Source organism: Condylura cristata, unplaced genomic scaffold, assembly GCF_000260355.1.
Source record: "Condylura cristata isolate star-nosed mole 26May11 unplaced genomic scaffold, ConCri1.0 scaffold00016, whole genome shotgun sequence".
NCBI classification, from domain to species: Eukaryota; Metazoa; Chordata; class Mammalia; order Eulipotyphla; family Talpidae; genus Condylura; species Condylura cristata.
In genome coordinates, this window is record NW_004567117.1 from 21,183,319 (window position 1) to 21,211,225 (window position 27,907).

The window sequence follows — 27,907 nt, forward strand, 5'->3', positions numbered from 1 at the left end:
TTTTTTTTTTTTTTACAAATAGTCATAATTTTTTAAACATTCCCATTCATCCTTTCATCAGGCCTTATGTGAAAGTTAAGATACATTTGTAAATGCAGGAAGTATTACTCCTGCACTCAATCCAGATCTCTTGTTAGCCCCAAAGCAAAAGTGTATATAAAGCCAAGGATAGTGGAGTCTGGATTCATAGGATTCTTAATCTATGATTTCTTAATCCTTAAATTCAGATAACTTTCTGAGTAGATGGTCTAAGTGATTTCAAAGTGGAGAGTAAACTTTCACAAAAAGCAAACTCAGAAAAAGTTGGCATGTATTTACATACTTTGACATAGGAATTTGCGGAAGAAGGAGTCTCCATTCATATCCTACCCAAACCACCCTTGCCTTTTTAAAAACAGTACTTGATCCTTTCATAGCCAGGATTGGCTCATTGTTATCCAGATTCCCCCTGTTTATATTGAAATGTTAATTGATTCTGCAACTAGACCCCACATAGTATGCTAAGGGATCATCTCTTTCCATAGGTATAATGATATTGCAGAATCATTTGGATCAAGAAAGATGCAGTACTTAAGTCAATGCATGTCTGGAACTGAAGTTCTCTTCAGTCGTCTATCACTGAGGAGCCCCACCACCACCACTTACAATGTAGCATAGAAAGCAACATGGTACAGCACAGCACCCCAGAAAATATTTCTTAAAGAGCATTTCTATTTCTTGGATTCCTTACCCTTTTTGTGAAAGCTTTACTTGAATTCTTATTCATCTATTCATTCAACAAAAATTTGCTGCAACACTATAGAAGATTCGAGAGCTCTATTAATGATGCAAGGAAGGTGCAGCCTAGTAAGACAGACTGAAGATAATAGACAGGTACAGTAAGCTGAGATAAGTGCTATCAGGTTATATAGGTAGACCACCTGAACTGGTTTTATATATTCTAGAAAGGCTTTTTGGAAAAAGTGAAGTTCTGCTAAGACTTAAAGAATGGGTAGAAGTTAGCCAGGTGAAGGATATGAAAGATACCAAGATTAAAGAAAAAAATAGATTCATTATGGACTATGATAGCTGCTTATAGAAACAAGAAAAAATGCAAGTCATTGTATTTTGAGGCCTAATAAGGTTTACTTTCAGTCTGAGAAGCTGAATGCCAAGTTATCATACCTGTGGTGAAGAGCATTGCAAGCGGAAAGAACAGAATGTTGAAATCAGGAGACAATGTGGTCTATTTAGTGAAGTACACGTTCTTTGTGGACATTGAGGTGTAGAGGTAAGCAGAGCCTTTGTCTAATGGGTTAAGAGGTTAAATTTATGTTTGTTGCTGCAAAACAGTTACCACAGACTTAGCAACTTTAAACAACACATGTATTGTCACACAGCAGTTGAGGTTCAGGCACAGCTTAGCCTTGTCCTCTCCTTTAGAGGCTCACCAGACTGCAGTCCTGCTGTCCACTGTGACTAGAGTCTCATCAAAGGCTCGGTTTGAGAAAGCTCCTGGGCTTGTGAGCAGTAACACTGAGGCTGCTGGACTGAGACTTCCCTTTATTGCTAGAAGTTACTGTCAGCTGCTGGAGAACACTTGCCACATGGTACTTATTCTTTTTGCAGCTTATTTCAAAGTCAATAAACGGCGTCTCTAGTGTGCCAGCAAAACAGTCGTAAGTGTACATACAGAAAGAGTGCCATAATGATGGGAGAGAGAGCCCATTTCCTTCCATACTCAAGTATTCCATTTTCTCTTCCCTATTCCATGTTCAAGAAACAAGTCACAGGTCCCACCTGCACTCCAGGGGAGGAAACTACACAAAAGTAGGGCTAACAGGAGGTGGAAATCTTATGGGGAGGGTGAGTATACCTCTCTGACATAGGGGTTGGGGCTTACACTTAAAATGGCACTGTAGAGTCTTTGAAAGGTTTTAAACACAGGTTTACTCTGTGGGGCAGAAAACACATGGAGAAGGTACATTTGCCACCCAGAAAAGTAACTAAGAAAACTTTTGAGAAAATTAGATAGGCAATCAGGGGGGTCTAAACAAAAGTCATGGCCTTGTGGGTTATGGAAACCTGAAGGATAGGCAGCAAACTTAATTACTGGGGAAGAAATGAAGGAAAGGGGAAGCTAAGGATAAATGATATACACAGGTTCTTGGCTTGGGGGTTAGTTGGTGGAAGCAAGTAGAAGAGAATTAATGGATCAAGTAGGGCTCTGCCCTGGTTCTCACTTGCCTGACCTCAACTGCTCTGTGACCTCAGGTCATGTCTCTGTTGCCAAGGGTGTCTGGATAAGATAGTGTTGATGGAGACTACCACCATCAGAAAACTGCCTAAAACATCAACCTCATTAATAGTAAGCTGGTAGGGGCTATGACTAGACATCATAAAAGAATTAAGTGCTTGTGTATTCCAAAAACCGGCTGTCTTCGTTGATAAGCATTTTGCTAAATGATTGCTGTATGCAGGGGTGCATGACATCCTCCGTGCCACCGTCGTCACGGTAACTAAGGCCTGTGTGTGTCTATTCATCATTGGCTGGCTCAGGCTGCAGGGCAGTTTCTGCCACCAGCTTCCTCACTGCTGCAGCAGACAGGCTGGGGTGTGCCTTTAAATTACTGCTGGCATTCTTGCATGTGCCTTTTCCATGGAGGTGAGGTATTGCTTCATTTCTAGAAAGAAATTATTTAGAGAATAATTTAAAGACAAGAATCTTGAATTAAAATGGGGATGGATAAGCACGTAATGTGTTTCTAGATTCACTTAATTTTCTACCAAGATGTGAGAGGTGGGAAAGTCAGAAATTTATCTAAAGAAATACACATCTTTTTGAAATTACTATTGAAAAAAATTAAAATTTTTAATATTTGAGCCATTTCAAGATGAGCTCTTTCCTGCATTTTTTTTTTCCTCCTATGAAAAATACTCCGAAACCAGAGTGACTCAAGCAGAGCCTGGAAAATACTGGAGAATCACATGATAGCTAAAAATAAGCACATCATCACCAGCAGGGACAGTAACCAGGGCAGAAGTAACTCAGTACGTGAAGGCTCATGCTGACTGGACATGCTCAGTGGAATCAGGCCCGCCTGCCCATTACAGGGGCAGACTTTGTGACTTGTTCACAGAAGGGAGCCCCCAGGCACCGCTAACAGTTCAGTGCAGCCAACACAGCCACACCCTGGAGCGGCCCTGCCTCCCTTGAGCTCTGGCGTGAGTTCTGGCATGCTGGGACTGTGGAATGACCCTTGAGCAGTGGATTGGGAGGGACACAGCTGACTCATAGCTCTTGTCACTGCCTACTTTTCCTTCAGTCCTCCCTTGAAATCAGTAGCAGATGCTATTAATGACAGAATGCCTTTTTATTGCTGTTAGCATTGCAAAATGTTGTTTGTATTCAATGGCCAGGCATTTGGTGCCTGTACTATGGGGTTTTCTTTTTTAAAAAAAAATTTATTTATGTATGCCTATAAGAATTGGGGTACAGGCCAGAGGTGCGGTGGGAGTGGGGCAGGGAGAAGGTGAGAGGATTCACCAGAGACAGAGTGAGGAACAAAACAGGCGGATCTACTGAAATACACTTCTGAGGGGAGCAGCAGCCGAGACAGGAGAGGTCTGCTGTGCCATGTGTGTCAGCACCCTGACAGGGATCAAACTGGTGCTGCAGTGGCTGCAGAGAGCTTCATAGTGCTGTGCTTTAACCATTTGCACCACCAGGGAGGCGCAAACCCCTGTAACGTAGGGGTTTCTAAATGGTAGCATTGCATGTGATTTACCAAAACAGCACAGGACTCCTTCAGAGCACCCACGCCCCATGCCCAGGTCAGTATAACCATGTCACTGGCCTCCTAACTAGCCTTTCTGCATCTGCTGTTACATCAGCCTGTTCTCCACACACTGGGCAGAGTGAGACTCTTAAAACTGAAGCCATGTATGTCACTTTCCTGCTCAAGACCCTCAGTAGCTTCTTTTTGCCCCCAGAATAAAATCTGCCTCCTGGCTTGTGAGGGCCTTGGTAAACTGCTCCTCTGTTACCTTCTCTCCTCCTACATGAGCCTTAGCTGGCTCTTCTCCACCCTTGGCCCCTGAACACTTGAGACAGACTCTTTCCCTGGCTTCAGGCTTCCTTTCTGCCTGAGATGACCATCCGGAAGGCCAGCGTCCTCCCCGCCCTCTGTGCTCTACTTTCTCGATGAGAAAGTTGAAGAAATAGTGTTACTCTGCAGCTGTCTTGTCCCTTGAAGGGATCCAACAACTACAGTGATGTTGCAAGAAATGTTGGCTTCCATGAGAAATGAGGTTTTTGAGTGTGGGTGACCCCTACCCATGCCTGGTATGGAGCTCACCTCTTTCTATGAGTGCTGCACTGCCGCAAGACACCCACCAAGAGGACTCGCTGTTTCTGACATCTGAGTTCAGAGTTCGACTGGAGAAGACCCAGGTGAATGCTCAGGTCACTGCCCACCCCTCTCCCCCATACTCCTTCCCAGCACTCCCTACGCTGCCCTGCTTTTCTTTTCTCTGTAGCATTAACTTTCTAGTTGGCTGTGTCACTGGCTCATAACATTATTGTTTATTATCTGATCCCCCTGTTAGAACATAAATGCCACTAGGACAGGCATCTTTGCTTTTTCATTCATTGTTTTATCCTGAGTGCGTACAACTTGCCAGGTACAAGTAGGGATTCAGGAAATACCTACTGCATGAATGAGTGAATCATGGTAAGAAGAAGCGCAAAGACTTGAACTATAGCACCTTGGTAGATGCTGCCTGGAGGGAGACACACAAAAGCTTTGGAGCCCACTCGTGGCTGGAGGGTATGTTAATGATTTAAGTTTTATCTTAATGGAAAACCTGTATACTCTTCATGGCTAGCTGAATCAACTCGGTTGCTGTATATAATAATGAAAGGAGCTAACATTTTTTGTGCACTTACTATATGCCATTTATTAACTCATATACTCTTCCCAGCTCTGGGCAATGGACACTGCTAGTCCTCTCTTCACATGAAGAAACCCAGCCAGAGTCACACACTGTATGAGTAGCAGGGCCAGGAGCCCTGTGAAGGCTGCCTGGCTGCAGGGCCCCCTCCCAACACTGCCCCCCTAGGGACAAGATGAAGGATGCCAGACTCCACAGCAGGGCTTCATTCCCACAAGATGAATATGGTTCATGCTCGACTGTATGGAGCCGACCCAAGCTGCTCAAAGAGTTGCTGCCCACTTTTACGAGCTGACGCTGAAGTAGCAAAAAGGAAGCATCGAGCTTTGCCACTGGCTGCTCGGGTGGAACAGGAGCCATATGGATGTGAACTACTAATTTCAGAATAAAAGAACCCAGCTTCTTAATGAGCTCATGAATCAGGACTTTCCAAGTCCTGTTACAGTTCAATGTGGACTGAATTCCGGCCTCTGAGGTGCTTTGCAGATTACAGAACCTGCCTAGTGAAAGTGTGGGGACAACATTGAAGGAAAGGGCTAGATCCTCAGTTATTGGAGGTGTGTGGGAGCAGTTGCTGCAGGGGGGTGGGGGGGTTGAGGGGGACCTCTGTTGTCTGTTTAGTGGTGGAGGAGACTCTCTTCCTGTGAAGAGAGTCTCTCTTCTCATCACCCAGCTCCACACTTTCCCCAGCAGTACCTCTACTTTGCCAAAGTAAAGAGGATGAAGAAATGATGTGCGGTCCACCCCTAAGTGATGGGTCAGTGTAAATGCTGTGTCTCTTCTGCTGCTTTTGTGTCTTTCTGTGGGGCTTTGTCTTTATTAAAATATAACAACATATACTATATTAGTTTCAAGCATGCAACATAAAATGATTCAGTCTCTGTGTCTTGGGAAGTTGTTGTTAACTCTGTCACTGTGCTGTACATTAGATCCCAAGAAATTACTTTTTAACTGGGAATTTGTCCCTTTTGACCTCCATTTGTTTTGCCTAATGCCCCCCTCTCAACAGCCTCGTACGCCCTCAGTACCTCCACAACCCCCAATCTCCGTGGGTATTTCTAATTGAGTAAGAAGAATGGGGTGAGGGAAACTATTCTTTCAAAACAGTGCAGAAGCTGGGGATGACCGGAAGAATGGCTCCCTCCCAAGTCTGTGTTTGCACATGTTTTTAATGTCTCTGCGGTTCTTGTCAACAGTCTTAATGTCATATTTTTAGCTCCTCTGTTTATGATTTTGGCAGAAGGAATACAGCACATTATGTGAGAAGAATTTCTTGAGACCTTGGCCATAAGGGACAAAGCCAAGCACGGTGCTTTTATTTGCTTCCTTGTTCTGGATTCACTGGAGCTCATCTGCCCAAAATGCCGTTGCATTTTCCATAAACATTAAGTAAGCTACTAATTACTGAATTTAGACGCAGAGATGCTCTAGCTTCACTAAAGCAGTGAATCTGACCACTCTTTGTTTTTTATAACCGTGGTTAAAATGTCTTAGAATCATATTTATACATGAAGTCCTAAAGGCTTTAATTAAGACACAACTGCTCAAAGACCAGCATGTAAATCATGCCCATATCCAGGGAATAAATTCAGGGAATTACAGGGACTTGTACAGAATTTATGTCTGTTTTCCTATGCTTCTGAAACTCCTTTTTCTTTTGAAGGGGAAAATTAGGGAGAGAATTTTTTAAAAAGCTGGAGGGGAAAATGCCTCTTGTAAAATAGAGCTCCCACTAATTATGTTTTCAGAGCATCATCAAGTATGGCTTGGAAGAAAATAAAAATGTCTGATAGCTACAGAAAAGTCTGTCTGTGTTGTAGCCAGCATGGCTGCATGGTTTTCACATGAGCATTTTTGAGCACAGAGGCATGCAAAGGTATTGAAATCAGGAGCATTAACAAAATGCAGCTAAGGACCTCAGTATTTAAAACTAGGATTAGATGCTACTGGGACATTATTGGATCATTTCACAAAATTGAAATACAAATAGTGGCTTACATAAAAGTATTGTATCAATGTCAAATGTACAATTCTTTGATAACATCCTTACTGTAGCAGCCTGGGTAAGTGAGAAAAGAATATCTGGTACCCACAGAAATTGGATATACTTAAGAATATGGTTGGTGGAAAGAAAACAGGCAGACTTTTAAAGCAAGCAAATGAAAGTACAATTTTTAACTGCCTAATGAATGCGATATACTTCAGGATGTTGTTGTTCATTCTAAAAACAAAAGGTTATTAAAATTAATAAACAAGACTTCATTTTTACAAATTTTAGTATTTGGAATATCTCAGTGCATGTTAATAATGTGATAACTGTGAGGGATAAATTACTTTGGTATCAAATTACATCTTGTGATGTTGGAAGGAACTCACTTTACATTCCTTTGAAAATTAGCTTTTAGTTTAACCCTTAATTGTATGGTTTTTTAAAAACTCTGAACTTCTGAAGATGCTAAGATCTTTCTTCCCCTATATCTTTCTTATTCTTTCATTCCTTCAGAAAGGATAAATGAGCAGTTAACTAATGCTGACATGAAACAATCTCACTCAGAAGTTTTTTTCCCCTATTTTGTATCTTTCCAAACAGTATACTCTGAATTGAAAAATCCTTCTAATTTTTAAATTTCAAGCACTAGGTCCTCAGTTGATCTACAATTTTTTCAAATTTGTTACCCAGTCCTTTCTTTGTCAAGCCTGTGCCTTGCCACTTAGAATCTCTCCCTGGTGGGGGCAGAAGCTGGCCTTCCATCCCAGGTGTGGTGAGTATAGGTGGTGGCTCATAGGCCCCTCCCCCTATACTCACCCCACCCTTGCTTCCCAGCACCTGAGGATGTCAAGTCTGATTACCTTTGCCTTCATCTTTCTCATAGTAAGGAGATCCACAAGCAGCATGCACGTGAGCCAGGGAGAAGCCCTGGGTCTTTGCCCCAATTGACCTTCACAGGACACAAAAATGCCTTCCTAAGGCCAAGACTGAATTACAAGTCAGACCCACACAAGCCTATCTGAGTTGGTTCTGTCCATAGCACAGAATGTGTGTTGCCTCAGGAAGCATCAGGCTCCTGAGAGACCGCATGTGGACAGAGAGGGGCAGCTCAGTAGCTGTAGGTTTCCCAGGTTTGCTACGAGCCACATAAGGTGCTCCCTGGCTCTGTGGCTCTCCCTGCTTCTTTCTAGTTGCTCTTCCCTGCTAGCTTGGCCTTGCATGGATGTTGGCTTGCCATGGCCCCTTCTACCTCAAACATCTTTTTTCAAGCTGCAGTTGATGATGCCTTGAAAATATAGTTTAGTGCTAGCCCTGTTTCACAGGTAATGAGTTTCTTTTCCTTCCTGGTTTTTTACAATTTGCGTGAGACTGGATAAAGCAAAGTAGGAGAATCAGGTATGCCTGATGAGCCTAAGTCAACAGGTTGCAGCCAGCCACTTGAGAGCTGTTGACTGGGGGGAGGGCTTTGGGGGAGCACTAGGGGACTGCCCAACTAGGATGGGTGGGTCGGTGGGGACTGTGCTTTCTAGCTTCTGCAGCAGTTTCCTTCAGAAGAGACCAGTGAACATGGCAGAGCCCTGGCCAGCCTGGCACAGACCACCTTACAACTCAGCATTAGCCACACACTGATTGATTTCACCCACTTGAACTGTTCCCCTGACTCTGAGATAAAGGGCCTAAGTGGTGGCAGAGGTACTCTTGTAAGGAAACCGCGTGAGACATCTCTTTGGGGAGGCTACTGATTCTTTCTCTTTTTTTTTTTTTTTTTTTGGTTTCCTTTGGGTATGGCTGGCTCTTCCTGCCAGTGACTTTTGGCGTCAGCTCCTCTAACTTTCTCTTGTCTTATAACAAGGTGGAACCGAGGAAAAGGGAAGGTACCAGGTTCCCTGTCCTACCCAAAAAGAGGGTGGAGCTGAGGGGAAAAGAGAGGAGTCTGGAGAGGACTGAGGAGGAAGGAAGCAGGATATAGATCTGGAAGGTGGCCTGAGGGAGTCACATAGAGCACAGAGACATGTGAAGAAAGTTCCTTTTCATTAAAGATCTTACATGTTTTGTCTTGATGCGGTAGATGGCAGAACCTATTTAGAGCAGGCAGGTTTGAGGTTTCAGGGGTGCCCCTCTCTCCCTTCCCTGTAAATGCCTCTTGTAGGAGTAGTAAATGCCTCTTGTAGGAGTAGTTAATGAATTATAAAAACTTTGAGTGTTTCCTAAGATCAGGCCTTGTGATTAGCCATGGGACCATAAAGTGGTAGACAAAACAGATGCAACTTCTACCTCATGGAGTTTTAAGTCTAATGGGAGGAGGTATGAAATAAATAATTGCCATTACATGGGTGGGTGCCAAGCAGCAATATTTGAGGTGCATCTTGAAGGCCAGTAGATATAGTCACTTGGAGGGAAGAGAGGAATGTTCCAGGCAGAGAGACTATAGGGCTCTGCAGTGGAAAATGCTGCCTTGTTTCTGAAAATTTGAGGATGGCCATGCCAGGCCCCTTTGAGGCAACTCTTCCCCCCATCAGATCCCACACACTCCCGCAGAGCGGGGGTTCTCCAGCACAAGCCTCGTGGTTGGCATATAATAAACAGATACTCAGTAAATTAGAGGTATTGATCACAGTCTTTGAACTGCTTTCTGTTAGACTTTCTTTATGTTAAGTATGACATATTGCTTGTAAAAAGGTCTGAAGCAACTTGATTTTTCAAAAGCTGCTTTCCCAGCTGTGCTGGCTGGTGGAACCCCTTGCAGAAGGCACTTTGCCAGTCAGCCCTGCCTCCCCGGCTCTTCATATGTTTTCTTCTCCCTGGTGGCTTGGCCCTTCCTTATAGAAACTGGCCATTGGAATTTGGAAGGAGTGTTTCAGGAGTTCTTATATGGACTCCTGCAGAGATGAAGGATCTTGTAACTGTCTCTGAATCACAAGTAAAGCATCCGTTCTCTAGGTTCCTTTGGAAATCTTTTTACATAGGTAAGGTGTCTGTGCCATTACAGGTCACTGAAGAATTAGCCTTTGAACTATTTTAAGTCATCCACTACTGTAATCATTCTCATTTTAAAATGCATTCGGTATTTTCCTGTGCTTTTAGATGATTTTTTTTTTCTTTATAACAAAGAGGCATGTATTTTCAAGGGAGTGATGCTATCAGTGTTTCTTGAGGGTATGTATGGCTTAACACTCTTACTCACTCCAGACACTTGAAAACATAACAAATATAAATTTTATCCTTCTATCTCCTACTTTGTAATGAGGAAATTGATTGTAACTGTGACTGCTCTCAACACACTTGCTTTTAAAACCCTTGATCTTTTACATACAAGGAATCCAAATAGGGAAAGAAGTAAGACTGTCCTTATTTGCAGATGATATATTAATTTACATGGAAAACCCTAAAAAACTCCACAGAGAAACTAATCAAAAACATCAACCAGTTTAGCAAGGTAATCAACACAAAAGTCAGAGGCCTTCATATACATAAAACCCTTGGTCTTTTTACTCTGTTGGTACTGATAAACTGTAAAGTTGGAACAATACAATAAAATTAGAACCAGATTTTATTTACTTGTTCATGTATTTATTTAAACATTTGTTCCTTCACTAAATATATTTTCAGCCAAGCTTTGTGCTAAGCACTGGGATTACCAAGCTGCATGAGATGTGTTCTTTGCCCTCCGAGATCCCTCTAAAGAAGCAGTGGGGGACAGTGGTGGGGAAAAGGGCCAGTGGAGACAGTAGGAAGGAAGCCTGCCCAGACCCACCTGCCACTGGTCCGAGTGTGAGTGAGCCCCCAGTAATGGACTCCTCAAGTTCTTACTCCATTAAGTATAGATGCTCATTGCGTACACATTAGGAGTTTTTGTTTTAGCTTCAGAGATATTTCCTGTGTCTGTACCATATTCTGCAGTCTGTCATGACCAAGCTCTAGACAAGTGAGGTCTTACTGAAAATAGTTAACATTATTATTAACACTGCTGAGCCATATTAAGCTACTAATCCCAGGTCACCCCTCTGATCCACACCTTTTCCCCCTATATAATAAGTCATTTATAAGGGAATGCCTGTCTTTTCCCCCACAAACTTATCACTTAATGTTTTAGAGTCCATCAAAACTCTAAATCAGTGTGGGTGTCTCAGAACTCTGACTTTTTAGTTGTAGCACTTCTGCATTTATTGGCTGTCGGTGTCCCATAACGATCATTCTATCATCCTTCTCCCTTCCTTTCTCCCTTTCCTTACACATTAGGTTTGCATTGACCCACTTGCATCACAATACAGCCATTATTCTTTTTGGCAGGCACCCTCTCCCAAGTGTAGGCAGATGATCCCCTTTTAGCTGGCCCCTAAACTTCATGGAATAAGCTGTGTTATTCATCCTTGAATATATCTCTGATTTTTGACAACCAGGTGTCCTAAACTCAGTTCATAGATCCCCTGCCTTATCCCTGGAATCAGCCATTTCTCAAAAAGCCCATTTAGGGCCCTCCCTGGTGGCGTTGCGGGTTAAAGCACAGCACAAAGAAGCTTAAGCCACTTCCACATGAGTTCGATTCCTGCCTGCCCCGGAGGTGACCACATGGCGTGGCAGACCTCTCCTGACCCTCCCGCTGCTCCCCTCAGCAGTGTACTTAGTCGATCTGCCTGTTCTGCTCCCCACTCTGTCTCTGGTGAATCCTCTCACCCTCCGCATCGCTGGCTTGTACCCCAGTTCTGTACGAATAAATAAATCTTTTTTTTTTTTTAAAGCCCATTTATTGCAGATAAAATTTAAAAAGCAAGACTTCAGTCTCAGGAGCTGCTCTGGTGATGTCACTGCTCCCAGGCTCTTACTGTGATCAAAACTTGAAAAACATAGTGAACGAGGAAACATACATTTGTATTGTTACTACTTCTAAAGTGTTCATCTATATAAAGATGGTTTTGTTTGTTAGAAATTCAGTTATGATCCTTTGAGTTTAAGCATCTTTCCTCCTTGAAAACAAAATCTCAAAATCCTTTATATCGGTTACTCTTATTTTTCTGAAAGGAGAAAAGAGATTGCATTAATGTTATGTAACCTAAAAAAATACTCAGAAAGGTTAAATTGGTTAGTCAACCTATTGTGTATGTGTGTGCGGAAACATGTGAGAACTCTGAAAATGTACTGCGGTATAGCTGTGGTACTTTGATCACTGTTGCTTTTTAGTAAACTCCTTTGGTATCATCTAGTTGCTTAAATCTAAAAAGAATTTCTGATGTTGCCCATGTTTCTCATTTATGCTGTTTCCTTTCAGGTGCGGCTAAATCAAGTCCGGCATCTAAACCAGGATCCACACCTTCTCGTCCCTCATCAGCCAAAAGGGCTTCATCCAGTGGTTCAGCATCCAAATCTGATAAAGATTTAGAAACACAGGTCATACAGCTTAATGAACAGGTAACTCATCATTCATGGCAAATCATCATTCAGTGCAAGAAGATAAGGTAGCAAACCCCGATGGGCTGGTGAGAACGGGTGCAGGTGAGGCAAAAGCCGAGATGTCAAGCAAGCAAGAATAAAAGAGATTGTGCAGGTAAAATCTGCAGGCTTGAGGCCCAGCCTCCTTTCCCCAGCAGCCTTGAGCTCTCCAGCCTAGACCATGGCTTACCTGCCCACTTAGGCCCAGCCAGATGGCTAGTCTTCTTTCCTACACACTTCCCCCACCTCCCCTTCCTCCCTCCTTTCCATCACCTACTATTAAGCCTGTTCTGTTGCTAATGATTTAATGGTAAGAGAGATAACCTTCCCTCCTCGCCTAGAACTCACAGCAGTTGCACACAATAGGCTGTTCAGCAAGCAAAAGCAAAAACCTGTTCCTCCAAACAGCTGAAGTTCCCTGCCACAGAAACATCGAGCCTGAAGTTGGGGGAAATCAGAAAAGTCACAGTTGTATTTTAAGTATAACTGTCTTTTTTTATCTAATAGTACTCATGGTTATAGTAAATCTAGCTCTGCTGCCTTTGCAGTGTTCAATATAAAAGCTTATGTGTACTTTCTAACTAATAAGAGCTGATTTCCCCTAAGATTATATGTAGCTTAAAAGTAATAAAAGAAGTAGTAGCATAGACCCCCTGGGGAAGCCGCCTACCTTTCCCTGCTCCTGCTGCAGGGAGAAGAACCTTTATTCTAGGTCCTCTGTGATGTCGTTTTGGACTTAGTACGGCGTCCTTGGGCTCACTCTGGGAAAAGTTTCACCAGAGCTCCCCTTTCAGCAGCGAGATTCTCCACGAGACAGAGACTCAGTTTTATTTAAAGAGCAGATTTATTAGGAAAAAGGACAAGAGTATCAGACACTTGCACAGGCACAGATGGGCAGGAGGAGCTGCCCAAAAAAGAACAGGCTTGCTGAGAGGCCTGCATAGTTGCAGGTAAGCGGCCTTAAGAGAGTGGCCTCTACTGAGGGAGGTCAGAGCAGAGAAGTCCTGGCATGGTACAGGTCACAGGCAGGCAGGAAACTGCTGCCCTGCAGAGGGTGGAAAGAAGCATCTGCATAGGCACAGGTGGACAGAGGGCTGGGGCCCTGTACTGGGCAGAGACTGCCCTGATAGAGACTTGATCTCTCTGGAAGGGGCTCACTCCTGGTGAGCCTAGATTTGTTGAATAGAATCTGAAAGGGACAGGAGATCCCACCATGGGCTCAATCTCCATATCTTTATCTTTCACCTTTTGAGTCTGTGATAGACACAGCCTACAGCCTGCTGCCATCTGCTTTGATCTTATGCTTTGGAAAGGGGGCCTTGGCGCCTAAGGATCTTGGTTTCTATAGCTGGGTCAATGGCTATGCTAATCCCTTCCTCCCCAGACTCCTAGTGTGAGTCAGTCTTGTGAAGCCTCCTTACTATCACTTCCTCCACCACTCAGAGGTGTTCCCAACCCCTCACTGGGCCATTCCTGGTAATCAATCTGCATCTTGATGAGCCAGCAAGAGTCTGGAAACAGTTTCTGAGATAATTGTATATTTGCAATCAAGAATATAGTTTAACAGCAGCCAGTTATTTAACTAGGATGTTTCTTTACAATTCTGACCACTTCAGTGAAAAAGGTGAAACCCTAAGTCACCTAGTGAATCGGACTTTGATTTAGAAACTAGAATGTTCTAATGACCTGCTGATTCGTAGTTTGAGTTCATCTAGACTTTCCAATAATGAGTTCTCAGATAAAAGGCAGTTAAGACAGCCGTAGTGAGCCTTAGGGTACTTTCCTAAGAGTCCAAGCAAATCAGGGTAGACCTAGAGAGAATTAGGTCATGGCTTTTGGATTTATGATTCTTTTTCTCCTTGGGAACTCAAATTTTTTGGGGGGGACATCTTTATTTTCTCAGTTTCCTTGTGACTTCTCTCCTGTCATCCCCTCTCTGTGCCCAGGCTCACAATCCCCCATCCTGTGTGATCACAGGGGACCTCAGAGTCCTTCTGCCCTTCATGGCCTCAGCCAGTCAATGTCAGTCCCCTTAGCTGACTCTCCAATCACACCAAAAGCCACACAGCCCCAGGGGACCTAGACCTCACCCCACCATCCAAAATGCTACTAGAGCAAGGAAAGAGAAACACTCCAGTGATCTCCCCACTTATTATAATTTCTCCTGTACTGCAAAGAGCTTCATTCCCCTACCTTTGCCTCGTTTATCCTTGACAAGGAAATTCTGAGACTTCATCCACAAGCTCTGACTAAACACTTCCTCTGTTCAGTTTCCATGACTGTTTTGTTCCTTCCATTTCCTGTCCCTAAAGCCTGCAGCTACACCCCACACCACCCCTCCTGACAAGCTGCTCACTAACTACAGGGGTGGACAGGCATGGTATGTAGGAACTGAGGACCCTAGGATGGGAGGCTGAGTCAAATATCCTGCTGAAGAGTGAGTTACAGTAGCAGTTGAGCAAGTGACAAGTGCATAAACTTTAAGAATTCTTTACTCCCCTGACTTACTATATGAGTATTACTAAGCCAAACCATTCCATTGGCAGAAATTAATCAAGACACACAAGGAGGAAAAGACATGACTTAACTGAAGGACTGTCTGGACAGTGGGTTAGCAAACAGGCAGTGGGTTGGAGTCGCATCTGTCCATGGGGGCCACCAGGGAACTGGACTGGAAAGTGGTTCAAACCTCCTGGGAGGAGGACACTGATGGGTAGGAAGAAATAGGAGAGAACTTCTCCTCCCATCTCTTCTCCTTGAGTTTTCCCAAGGGCTCCTCTTCCAAATCCATCAATGAAGCTCTACTGTGATGTGAGGGAAGTGTTACAGGACAGGGAGAGGGGCACCACTGAACCCCCAAACCTGCCTGCTCCAAATAAGTTCTGCCATCCGCCGCATCAAGACAAAACATATAAACTTTAATGAAAAGGGACTTTAGTACAGTAAGTATACAATACAGAAGACAAAGAATATAATTTCTAAATCAAATACCTGAAGTTACCCATCCCCTTGTGGGCAAAGTCAACCCAAAAGGGATTGGCCCAAAGCCAGGCCTGAAAGCTGCCACAAGACTATAAAGCACCTTCTGGCCAGGACCCATAGAAAAGGGTCAGAAATGGCCAGAAAATCTGGGAGGAAAAGAGCAAAATCAAAATCAATATAAACACTGCCATAGTCACCTCCCTACAGGTATCTCACCCACATCTGCCTTAACCAGTCCAGGGCCAAGAAACAAGCATGGTTCTTCATCACATGCTTGCTGCTCCTTGTGGCTTCCTCAGGTCTCCTTCTGGCTCTTCCCTCCTGCTTTCTTTTTCTCCCAGATTTCTTCTCTTCTCTCTTTTTTCTCTGCTCAGCTCCACCCTCCTTCTGGGTGGGGCAGGGAACCTAGAACTTCCCCTTTTCCTGGGGACCACCCTGTTACAAAAGGAGAAGGCATTGGTGAGCAGGGTATGAAAATGGAATTTCATTTGTTGGTTGCTATTTCATCACACAATTTAGCTCCTGTTGGTTTTCACTTGAGTGTGGGTATAACTGTGCATCTATTGCCTAATGCATCTGGAATACCACCAAAGGCTGACCTGGCTGGTATTTCTACAGAAACCTCAGTGCTTTGCTCATTGTGTAGACTAAAGCATTCTGAAGAGGCAGACAAACCTAGTTTTCATGGGTTTAATGTGACTGGAGACCCTTCTTACCTGGTCTGAGGCAGCTGGCAGAACCAGAAACCTAATTCAGAGGGACCACAGCCCTGATTCTGACAAGATCCATGTAAGTCTACCAGCTGCACAGGAGAGGATGGACGCTGGGTATGCTCAGTATGTGTTTAAATGAGTCATTAATTCTGGATAGGTAAATATTTCATGGATGCCCAGAGTTACTACAAGGAGAAAATTTTCCATTCCAAATGTAATTGAAAATTCTGTTAAGATTAATTTGTTTTTTAAAGGTTTATTTATGCATTCAAGAGCTGGGTATAGGCCAGAGGTGCAGGAGGGTGAGAGGATTTACCAGAGGCAGAGTGGGGAGCTGAAGTACACTGCTGAGGGGAGCAGTGGGTGAGACAGGAGATGTCTGCTGTGCCATGTGGGTCACCTCCAGGGCAGGGATCAAACTCCTACTGAAGCGCTGTGGCTGCAGATTAAGTCACAGTACTCAGACTTAATCCCTTGCCCTCCAGGGAGGTCCCTGGAGATTAATTTAAATTAGATATTTACCTATGGAGAGCTGAATCTATGAAATACTGAATTTATCTCCATAAGAATATTTTCTACACGAAGCATTTTTTCAGAGGGTAGGAATGGTGGTGGTTCGAACCTGGTATAGCTGCTGTACCCCTAGGAGTGTGGCAGCCTGGGCTTTGAGACCAGGTCTATTTACATTCCTTCTGTGTTCTTCTCCCTGATGTGAGTGCTTTGCCAGACTCTCACTGTTCCTTTCCTTCACTAGTACTGGCCCTGTAACCACTGAGAATTCACACAACACTGTAGGGTCCTTGAATGAGCATGAAGAGGGGAAATGGGGTGAATGTGCTTGGCTGAGGGAACAGAGCTTCCATATCTCCCCAGGTCTCCAGTGAGGTCCCCAAAGCCAAATCAAGTGGACGGAAGCCTGATCCACTCAGCCAGCCTTCCAGTCTCACCTGGTTTTCCTTGTCAGCCAAGACCCAGCTTTCCAGTAGAAAGCATTTAGCGGGTGAGACTTCTCAGCCATATCCTTCTTCACAGTGAGGAAAGGATTCAAAACTCAAGGTGGCCCTTAATGCAAGTAATGTGAAGAAAGGAAGAGGGTCTTCCGAGTAACCCCAGTGATAGCTCTTTCCTTCTTTTTGCTAATAAAAGTAGAGATTTAAAAAAAAAAAGAAACAACTTATGACTGGGCACAGCAGACCTCTCCTGTCTCACCCTCTGTTCCCCTCGGCAGTATATTTCAGTCAGTCCATTGTTTCTGCTACCCACTCTGTCTCTGGTGAATTCTCTCACACCCCATACCTCTAGCCTTCATCCCAGTTCCAGTATGCATCTTTTAAAAAATTATGACTAGTCAATGCCTTTTTTCCTCACAACCATCCTTTATGCCCCTTTGATTCTCTCTCCTTCCCTGCCCTCTTAGCCTCGGTAACCCTGCTAATTGTTATAAGTATTTTGCTTTGTAAGATCATCTGTTGTGAGAATATCCAACATTTGTTTTTCTGACTTGCATAATTCCCTTAAAAGCCTTCCATCTTGCTGTAAGCAGTGGTATTTTGTCTCCTCTGACTGAGCATTATTCTATGTAAAGACAGACCTCATTTTCCGATCCAGTCCACTATCAGTGGACCCTCAGAGGTTTCCATGTCCTAGCTATATAAATAATAGTGCAGTAAACATTGTAAAGCACACACTTTTTAAGTTGATGGTTTTATGTTCCTTAGTTGGATACCCCAAGTGGGATGGCTGGATCAAACAGTATTTCCATTTTTAGTTTCTTAAGGCAAATCCAGATCACTTTCCAAAATGGACAGCCTTTCTCTTTTACCTCCTCCCATTTGGTCATCCCCTCTCTGAGCAGAGTATAATGGGGTAAAAGAAACATGTGCTGCAGTCCCTGTCAGCAGCAAAGGAAAGCTTCCTCAGGGCCTGTATGGGAGCATGGAGCAGAACCATTCCCCCCATCCCTAGTTAATAAACACTCAGTTGACCGCAGGCCATGACTAGTGTGCTGTGAGGCTGGGTGTTTTGGCCTACACTCAAGCTCCAAACAACAGCCCCTTTTTCCTCCTCAGACTCTCACAGCAGTCATTTTTACATGTCTGTCTTTTCAGAGTTCTAGCCTTTCTCTGCAGGCATCACTGATCACTTATTTCTTGTATTATATTTTGGGGTCTTTTTCACTTGTGCTTCTTACAGGTACACTCATTAAAACTTGCCCTGGAAGGTGTGGAAAAGGAAAGGGATTTCTACTTTGGAAAGTTGAGAGAGATAGAGCTACTCTGCCAAGAACATGGGCAGGAAAATGACGACCTCGTGCAGCGACTAATGGAAGTCCTCTATGCTTCAGAAGAGCACGTAAGTGAAGAGGGCCCTGACTCAGTTTCTGAGGTGACCCTCTTGGTCAAAGTGTGTTGATTGGCATGCTTTCAGATGCTACCCTGGGACCTTACTGAGAATTACAGCCCAGTGCATTCAGTATTCCCAGCAGAAAAGACATCATTATCACCATGATACATTGACCCATGCCTTTGGAACATGCATTCATCCATGTTCTATGGTAATACAGAAGCCTTGAGAAAGCTGGCTTATGTATACTGCCACATCTAAAATGGTTTTTGGTTCTGTGAGCAAGTGAACTGTGTGTAAGGATTCGTCTTTCCTAATAACAGATCAGAGTGTGGTTTTCCAATCTCCATAAGCCCCTCAACTGTCTATTTTTATAGCTGGTTGTCTTAGTTACTTATTACAACACTGTAAGAGAGTCCTTTATTGAAAAATACTTCTAGAATACTCCTCTGTGGGCAGGGGTATCTTTTACAGGGCTTGCTGCTCATGAGTGAATGCTGAAGGGGAGACTCCAGGTATGGCTCTGCCAGGTGATAGAAGGCAGGTGTGAGGAAGAATGGCAGAGGAACTAAATGCTCAAGATGAAGGGGTAGAATAAATATCAGAGTCCGAGGTGGATCACCCCAGGCTAAAATATGTGGAAGAGAGAAGGCCCAACAACCAGCAGCAGGAGTGGGAGCCTGACAGGTTGACCTTCCACTGAGTCACTGTTTGGTGGCAAGGGAGGACAGGCTGGATGTCTGGCTTCTCCGTATGCCAGGTCAAAACTGGTGGAGGCTTTCGGGTCTGTTTGTTCAGAGGCTCTGGATCTCCAAGATCTCGTGGTTGAGTGCATGTGTATCAGTATTTCCACAGAATGTAACTGTCCATCAGCCAGTTGACTTTGCCTATTCCCTCTGAATACTAAGCATCCATATCATTACATGATATCCATGTAAGACTTTAAGTCCTACTGATGAAATTCTCTAAAATTGTCTGGACTTGGGGATTCCCCACCATTTATTTCATTTCCTGCAAGATTTTGTTGTTTTGTTTGTTTGTTTTTTGGTTTTTTTTGGGGGTAGGGTTCAGTTGTTTTTTGATGTTTTTTGTTTTGTTTTGTTTTGTTTTGGGGGGGGGGGTTTGGTTATCATTAGCTCAGGCTATTGATGTTGATGCTCTGAGAATCTACCTGGCAAGGTCTCAGGAGCATTGTAGCTTCACAAAATATGGTTTCCAGTATTTTCAGACCTGATGGGAGAAACCTAAGGCTGATTTTAGTGGCACGTACAGGATGTTGTGTGTGTAAAGAACCCTTTATAGTCTGTCAGGCACTCCATGAATTTTGATCATTCTCTCCACAAGGTTGTTTGAGGCTAACTCCATTGAGGTCTGCATGGCTCCACATACCTGTGTGAACAGTGCATGACAGTGCTTGTTGACAGAAGAAAGGTGTGTGCAGGATGGAATCTCCCGAGCCCTGTGCTTCTAATATGAGGAGAAACTTACTCTAACTTAAGTGAGGTCTTGTCCCAAGCAGTAGGCCTGGTATTGGAGCACTTTTGGGTGGACTACAAACTAAAAGCTGACATGGACCTTTGAATTCCTGGCTAATGACAGGCGGGTCTCCTGGATGTGAATTGAGTGGGGAGAGGGTGTCTGCCTAGATGACATCAACTTCTTTTACTATTCATGTTCCCACTTCCCACCCACACATCCCAACACCAACTAGCTATGGACTGGATTCAGTGAGCCTTTCTTACAGTGAATGGACCATAAAAGCAGATACCTGAAGGAGAAGTCATACTTTAAAGCAGGTCCTCTCCTCAAATGCTTGGGATGAGAGTTGAAGAAGAGCCAAGAACTTTCCAGTTCTCCGGTCTGTTTTTCTGTTGAGAATCCTATCTGGTAGACAGATTTGTTTGTTTGTTTGTTTGTTTGTTTGTTTGTTTGTTTGTTTGTTTTATACACGTAAGAGAAACAGAGACCGTAGTTCGTAAGTGATTTAAATAGAGTCTTTGGCATTTGAACCCTAGAGCCCTTATCCAAGGCTTAGAGACAGTGACCAGGCAGTTGGACTCCAGAAAGGAAAAATAGACTTAACACAAACTGTAGGTGAGGGTAACCACAGCAAAACCTTCAAAACGCAGTTACTCCCGTCATTTTGCTATTTCCAGGATATCTTCTAACTCAGCGCTGTGTATAGACAACTCCAAAAGAAATCTGTCAGGCCGCAGTGAGTTTCCCTTGAAGAATAAGCCACTACATCTGGTCTGTACCAGGTGTCCTGTTCAGAATGTGACAACATTCCTTAACACCTTGGTTTCTGTAAGAAAGAAGGGAAACTGTCTGCTGCTCCTTCTAAAGCCCTTAAGTGTTAGCCTTCACCCTTGAGCAAAATGAGTCCTAATTTCACTTGGCAGCATCCCAGAAACATGCCCAGTTCTACCACTAAGGGAGTGGGCCTTTAAAAAGCTGGCCCTCTAGCTCAGAGAAGACATCATTTAGGGCAGGGAGTGGATAGGGAGTGTGCTTAGAGATTGCTGGGCCACGGCATCCACCACCCAGCTCTCAGACGCTGCCTTTCTGCCCAGGAACTGGCCCAGACACTGGATCCTGCTCTCAGGTCATTTGCATGCTTCTGTGGTGGGTGATTTGCCTTCCCTACAGGGGTGGCGCACTGGTGTTAGAAAGAAATGCCACCACTTTGTTCATGATGCTGCTGGTCTGACTGAATGCTCATGTGAAAGGGAGATTCTTGGAGATAGGGCAGGTGCTCGAGAGACAAAGGCTGCAGAGAGTTCCTCCTCTTCAGCTAAACATAGATGAACCTGTTATAGGGCAGGGGGAGAGGGACACCACTGAAGCCCCAAACCTACCTGCTCTAAGTGGGTTCTGCCATCCGCTACAACAAGACAAAACATATAAAACTTTAATGAAAAGAGACTTTAATACAGTGAATATACAATATGGAACACAAAGAATATAACTTCTAAATCAAACACTTGACGTTACCCATCCCCTCATGGATAAAAGTCAACCCAAAAGGGATCGGCCCAAAGCAAGGCCTGAAAGCCCAACACAAGACTAAAGCACCTTCTGGCCGGGACCCATGGAAAAGGGCTGACCCTGGGAGCAAAAGAGCAAAATCAAAATCAATATAATAAACACGGCCATAGTCACCTCCCTACAGGTATCTCACCCACATCTGCTTTAACCAGTCCAGTGTCAGGAAACAAGCACGGTTTCTTCATCACAGGCTTGCTGCTCCATGTGGCTTCCTCAGGTCTCCTTCTTGTTCTCCATCCTGCTTCCTTCTCTTTTTCTCTCTTTTTCTCTGCTCAGTTCCACCCTCCTTCTGGGTGGGACAGGAAACCTGGAACTTCCCCCTTTTCCTAGGGACCACCCTGTTACAAACCTGCATTGACATTTCAAGTGGAAGTATTTGCTAGAGGGTCTCTTCCCCAAGTCTTTATCTGGTGATGGCTGGTCTTTTATTATACTCAAACAATCCTAGAGTAGCATGTTTGGAAGGTGTAGAAATCTTAAATGGGAGTTTTACATACAGAAGTAAAAAGGTTGGTCAAATCCCAATTTCAGAAAACTAATGTTTCCAGAGTAAACCACCAGCTAGCTACCCAGACACCACCACCACCCCTTTATCATTTACCTTGATACTTACCTTGATACTTGGGGCCACAGGTATCCAGGTTTAGTTACTGGCAGCTCCTGTCTGATCGACCTGTCAGCCCAAATGCTCCGGCTTATAGTCAGGGCTTATTTCCTGAGGTACTGTCGAAGCAGCCACTGTTGAATACCCTAAAAGTCTGTTCCCCCTCAGTCAGCACCTTTTGGACACAACCTGTGTTTCTGTCACTGGACAAAGCACTGAGTATATGAAAAGAAGACAGTCCCTGCCTCAGAAGAACTACAGTCCCAGTGGGAGAGACAGACAGGAATGCGACTAACTGGAATGTGTCAGATTATGATAAATGTGATAATAGAGACATAAATAAACTTGTGTGGAGAGCACATGAACACAGCCTGGAGGGACAAACAGAGACTTCACAGAGAAGGGGACTAAGAATGTCAGCAGTGGCAGAGCTCAGATAGGGGGCTTATTTTTCAGGCAGAGGAACAGTGTGAGCAAAGCCAAGTGAGGGACAGCCAGATGTGGCTGGCATAGTGCTGGCAAAGAGGCTGTTGAGTGCCACCTTGTACATCAGAGTTCCTTGGTGATAACCCTCCCTCCTTTGCCACGTTTTCCTCCCACAGAGCCCAGGGCTTTACTTGATACTACCTCTGAACTTGCTTCTCTTTCTAATGATTATACTAATTAGAATAAGGAACTCTACTCCAATCACTCACAGCTATACACTTAGAAAGAGGGATAGACTAAGCAAGTATTAGAACTGATTAAGTAGTTGGCACTCCAGTGCTTTGGTCACATGTTTGGCCTACTTACATGTGTGGTTAAGTTCTTTGCTCGTGCATGGGTCACTTTTTTCTCAGTGAGCCCATCCAACATGGTGTTGGCTGGGAGTGTGTTGATGCCCATGCAATTGCATCACAAAAAAATGTTGTATGTTCTTAAAGGAACATTCAGTCCTATTGCTAAGCCACACTTCTCCTGATTGGGTAATCAAGAGCTCATTATTCTTTGTGAGGTCAAAACTTAAAGCCTTTGCAACTGTGACTGACTGCAGTTGATGTTCCCTGGAGTTGATGTTCCTGGGGGGCTTCCTTGGGTTATGCAAGTGAATAAATGGGTCAATGGGAGCCAAGTAGAGGAACCCCTCACTCATCTGTCTCACAGAAAGAACAAAGTAAGCAAATAAGGCCTCAAGCACTACCGAGATGTTCCAAAGTCCTTGAACTTGAGCTTCCTTATTGGAGAGGGCTCTGGTCCCACTCCAGCCTACAAAATGTAGTTATCAATGGCTCGTTACCTTTCCCATGCTAATGTGTTGCTGTGTTGCTTCTCTGCATTAGATAGTAACAGATGACAACACAGGGTCAACTTCAAGGAAGTTGACCATTCAAGAGAAGGTTCACATGGCAGGAAGTGGACCAGAAGCTCTACGCCATGGGCCGTTAGTGTCAGGATAGCCCTCTGACGCACCGCTGGAGCCTGGGCTCTTAGTGCATCACGGCAGGCACACTCACGGTTAGCTGATGTTCTCAAGCCCCCGCCTTTGGTTTACTGCGTGCCCTCGAACAGAGGATAGGGCAATGTGTAATCAGTTCTGTGATAACTTCTATATCAAGCTGGAAGAGATAATACTAAATGAAATCAGCCAGAAGGAGAAAGACAAATACCGGATGGTGTCACTCTTATGTGGAATATAGAAAAACAAAGCAAAGTGTCAGATAAAGCCGAACTGAACCCCTTAAATCTTGACTGAAGGGGGCCATGAGAGGGAGAGGGACAAGAACAGAAGGAGCATGAGGGTGTGTGGTAGGGGGCTGTGGCTTCCTTTGTGGTGGGTACACCATGGCAACAATACCTGAAGGGGGGGGGGGACCCTACACTTCTATTATGGAAAAAATAATGTGATCCACATTAACTCAATAAGAAATATTTTTTACAAAGCAAGAAAATGTCCATACCAAACAAAAGAAAAATTGATGTGTAAAGCCAGTTGACAGAAATCCAGCCAGTTGTTCTGGAATGACTCCTGGCTGGAGGGGGCAGGTGAAGGCATCCCTCGTGGGTACTGAGTACTGGCTCCAGGGAGCAGGAGACACTGGCATGGCAAGCGGGGCCTGGACCTGGACCTGGGCCTGTGCTCCCCACAACCTGGGGACACTGTGCCGAGCAGTCATAACCAGGTGGGGGGCACTGCCTCAGTGTTTCAGCTGAAATGTCTCCCCCTGCCCCACAGGAGGGCCACCCTGAAGAGCCAGAAGCAGAGGAACAAGTTCACGAACAGCAGCCCCAGCAGCAGGAAGAGTACTGAACCGTCTTGGCAGCTCGCAACACTTCCATTTTGTGTGGGAACTTTTCTTCTGGAGAATTGGAACATGTGTGGCCTCAAGCTCAACAGAAACCAGTTGTTCCCAATCTGCCGTTACATCAACGCGCTGCTGCAAACGCCAGCCACCGAGCTCGGTTCCCATTTCCTTTGCCAAGACATATTAGCAGCCGGCCTTCTACCTGAGAGATCATGGGGTCACATACCTTCAACTTCACCACTTGGCTGCTTGAGAATGGTTCTGCTCTTTCATTTCTTTCCAAAACAACTCTTCCCTACCCCACCCCCACCACCCCACTCCCTTTCTATCCCGGTGTGAAACAATGGTAATTTGATATATGGTATTTATATTGGCATTTCTCAACCCAGTGTCACTAGATATCACACACATTTGTGGTGCTTTGATGTTTGCAAGTCTAACCTCTGAATATAAATTTGGTCAAATAATAAATTGGAACAAAGGGAAACAGATACTTGATATGAAAGCCATAATGACAGTGACTTGTTTCACGGGGAAAGACAGTCAGTTTCTCCCTCTACTTCCAACATGAAAGGGGAAAGAATGGGTTTGAAAGTAGGACTTCGGGGCCCAGCAGTGTTTTTATATCAGCATGTTAGACAACCACACAATCTGTTGTTAGTTTTGAAAGACATTCACTCAAAGAAAACCCCATCTCAACTTGGGCCTCTGAGAGCTTGGCCCTGCCCTCCCCCACCCAGGTTCTCATGCTGTTTTCTTTCTCAGGGTCCTCTTTTGTGGGCAACCACTCTCCCCAGGAAGCTGTCACCCCTCACTGCAGTCCAGACGGGTCTGCATAGGTACTGGTCCCGCTCCCTCTTTGTGTGGGTTTCAACCCAAATCCTGTCATCCACGGCATGACGGTGCACAGCCTGGTTTCAGGGTTCTGCATCAGGCTGCACACTTGCTGAAGGCTGACAGCAAAGACCTTTTTCACAGGAGCCTCATTCCCGGGGAGAATCCTGGCTCTGAAGGCTGGTGTTGACACTGGAATGAGAGCACAGGAAAAATCTATGACTCCCAGTTCCTTCTGGAATAAGGCACTTCCCCCCTTAGATACTGCAGCCCTCATTATCATTGACCTTTGCTAAACCATGGCAGTTCAAAAACAGAGGAAACATTAATGAATTTGAAGCATTCCTTATTTTTTTAAACTAACATTTGCACATTTTCTTAGTATCTTCCAAAGTCTTTGCCTTTTTATTTTTTTCCCCCAATGACAGATGGTATCCCTTCCTGGGTCCTTCATTTCACTTGGTTTCTAACTTTAGATTTACTTTCACTTGTTATTTGACTTAGCAGGTGCAACAAAAAAAAACATGAAACAAGTGTGCCCACCTCACTCTCCTCTTAACTGAAAAGCTTAAAATAAATTTCTGAATTATGTATCATAAAGCTTTGACATTTCTTTATTAATTGATGAAGTACTAATTCTAAATTCTAGCATTGAAGCTTTTCACAAAAGAAGTCTTCTCAAAATAAATCTTTTGCAGCAAAGTGGTATTTATTGAGTTATATGTGAAAGAGATTGCTTGTATTTTTGAGGTTCTTACAATGCACTGTGCAGAATTGGACAGAGGTTCTGTGGTGTCTGGTTTCCCTTTCTTCTCTCTCCTGCTTGCTCTGCGCTACAATGGCAGCTCCTTTCTCTCAGGCTGACAAGCCTGGCTCTCGGCAGTGACATCCTCCCGCACCTGGTTGCAGCCAGTGGTTGTGCTGTACGTAGCATCATGCTTCACGGTGTGTTCTTACACCCCAAACCCCCTTCCCACCCCCTCTACCCCAAACCTGTTGAACTCATTGATTTTCCTTTTTTTCAAAATAGCTCGTTAAATCATTACATGTGATGGCACTTCAGTGCTTCTAGGCAGTCCTTCCACTGCCCTAGACATCCCAGTAACACCCAGGGAACGTGGCTCGTGACCCAAACTCCCAGCATGTGGGTACACCAGAACAGAGAGGGCCCCTCCAGAAACCACTGGATGTTGTCCATTACATCAGCTCATCAGTGACATTCTCCCACAGCCCCAGCCTCTCAGTTATCAAACTATTGGCCGGAAATCTTAGCCTGTCAAGAGCACTTTCCCCAGTCATCATACTTCATTCTCCTTCCTGATGTCTTGGGGCAAACTAGTCATTGGCTTAAAAAAGAGCTCTAGATTCTTCTTTGTCCCCCATCTGAAATGTCTTCGTTGTGTTGCATCCCAGATGACATCACTGACACTCTGGGGAATCTCAGCTGCTGAGTTTCTCAGCCGGTCCTCTTTGGCTGCACCCCAGCTTTGCAGGCCTCATCTCACTCCCCAGGGCTTCTCCTTCCTCCTCTCTGCTCCTCCCTCTCTGAAACCAGATGTCATTCTTCATGCCCTTCACTCACACCCACTGTGGCTGTTATAGCACTTCCACTGCTTAGTCAGATAGGAAGTGATTGAAGCAGGGGGCAAAGAGAGCCCATCTTCTTCCTAAGCAGAAAAGCAGAAAAAGAAAAAAATACAAACATCCTGTTGACAGAGAGAAGTAAACTCCAGAAGGGAACCAAGAACTCCTCCCTTCCCTGGTGAGTATTTCCATTATTCCGTTAAGGTTTAATATGCATTCAAATTACTTTTACTAAATAGTACACCATAAAGCTTTTGTTATATATTAAATGTAAACTGAAAGGAATGTAAACATATGTATTGTTAATTATAAATATAGATAAGCAATGACATAATAGATGAAAAAGTCTTATTCAGATGTATCACATTCATTTTACATCACCCACCTATTGTCGCATGGTAGAATAGTTTTTTTGTCTCTGAATATGTGAATAACTTGACTTGCGTTTATCTTTTTACATATTTAATAAAAAAAGTATAAGTTAAAATCAGCCTGGATCTATCATTTTTTAAATCTTTATGCTGAAAGCTTCCTTTTGATTGACCATGAGTATAGTCATAGGATATATGGATTCACACGTTCAGTGTAATTTACACAGAGCCGGGGAGTCTGCTTTTATAGATGGCAAATGTTTTACAGGAATTACAGATTAGTATTAATATCAAATGTAGCAGCTCTAATATCTTTTTTAAAAATACCCAAAAACATAGCTGAAAATGTGTGACTTTCTAGCTCTGAATCATATACAGTATTATAACCCGGTGTCATCTCTATGAAAAATAATGAAGTGAAAAAAAAAATAGTGAAATAAGAATCTCTAAAGAGTTGTCCAAAATTAAATAAAGATAAGTTATTCCCTTAGGAAACATTCCATTTGCAAGCAAGCCGAATCCTAGTTCCCAAAGGTTCAGCCTGCTCCATCTGGATGAGACGGGCCTACCAAAAAGGAAACTGGGAGAAGCTGGCAGATGTTTCATATAAAACTGTGGCACAATGACCACTTGTTGGCAAAAGCTCTTTGGGTTCCCCCCACTCCAGTTTGTTTACTTTCATAAAAAGTGATGATTTAGGGACATAAGATACATGGAATTCAAAACCTCACAGGCACAGACAGAGGTGAAGAAAAGTCTCAGAAGTAGCCCAGGGAGCCACCTGTCGAAATTCGAGC

General features: G+C 44.1%; 1 protein-coding gene across 3 annotated transcripts in view; it reads left to right on the top strand.

Moving 5' to 3' along the window:
* Positions 1-27,226, top strand: part of MAPRE2 (microtubule-associated protein, RP/EB family, member 2) — a 140,418-nt gene extending 113,192 nt beyond the window's left edge. For all 3 annotated transcript variants that reach the window (XM_004683840.2, XM_004683838.2, XM_004683841.2), the window contains 3 exons: positions 12,189-12,328; positions 18,238-18,396; positions 24,252-27,226. In XM_004683840.2, the coding sequence (XP_004683897.1) occupies positions 12,189-12,328; positions 18,238-18,396; positions 24,252-24,326 (374 nt within the window). In that variant the 3' untranslated portion in view covers positions 24,327-27,226. The remainder of the gene's footprint in view (positions 1-12,188; positions 12,329-18,237; positions 18,397-24,251) is intronic.
* The last annotated feature ends 681 nt before the right edge of the window (positions 27,227-27,907 follow it).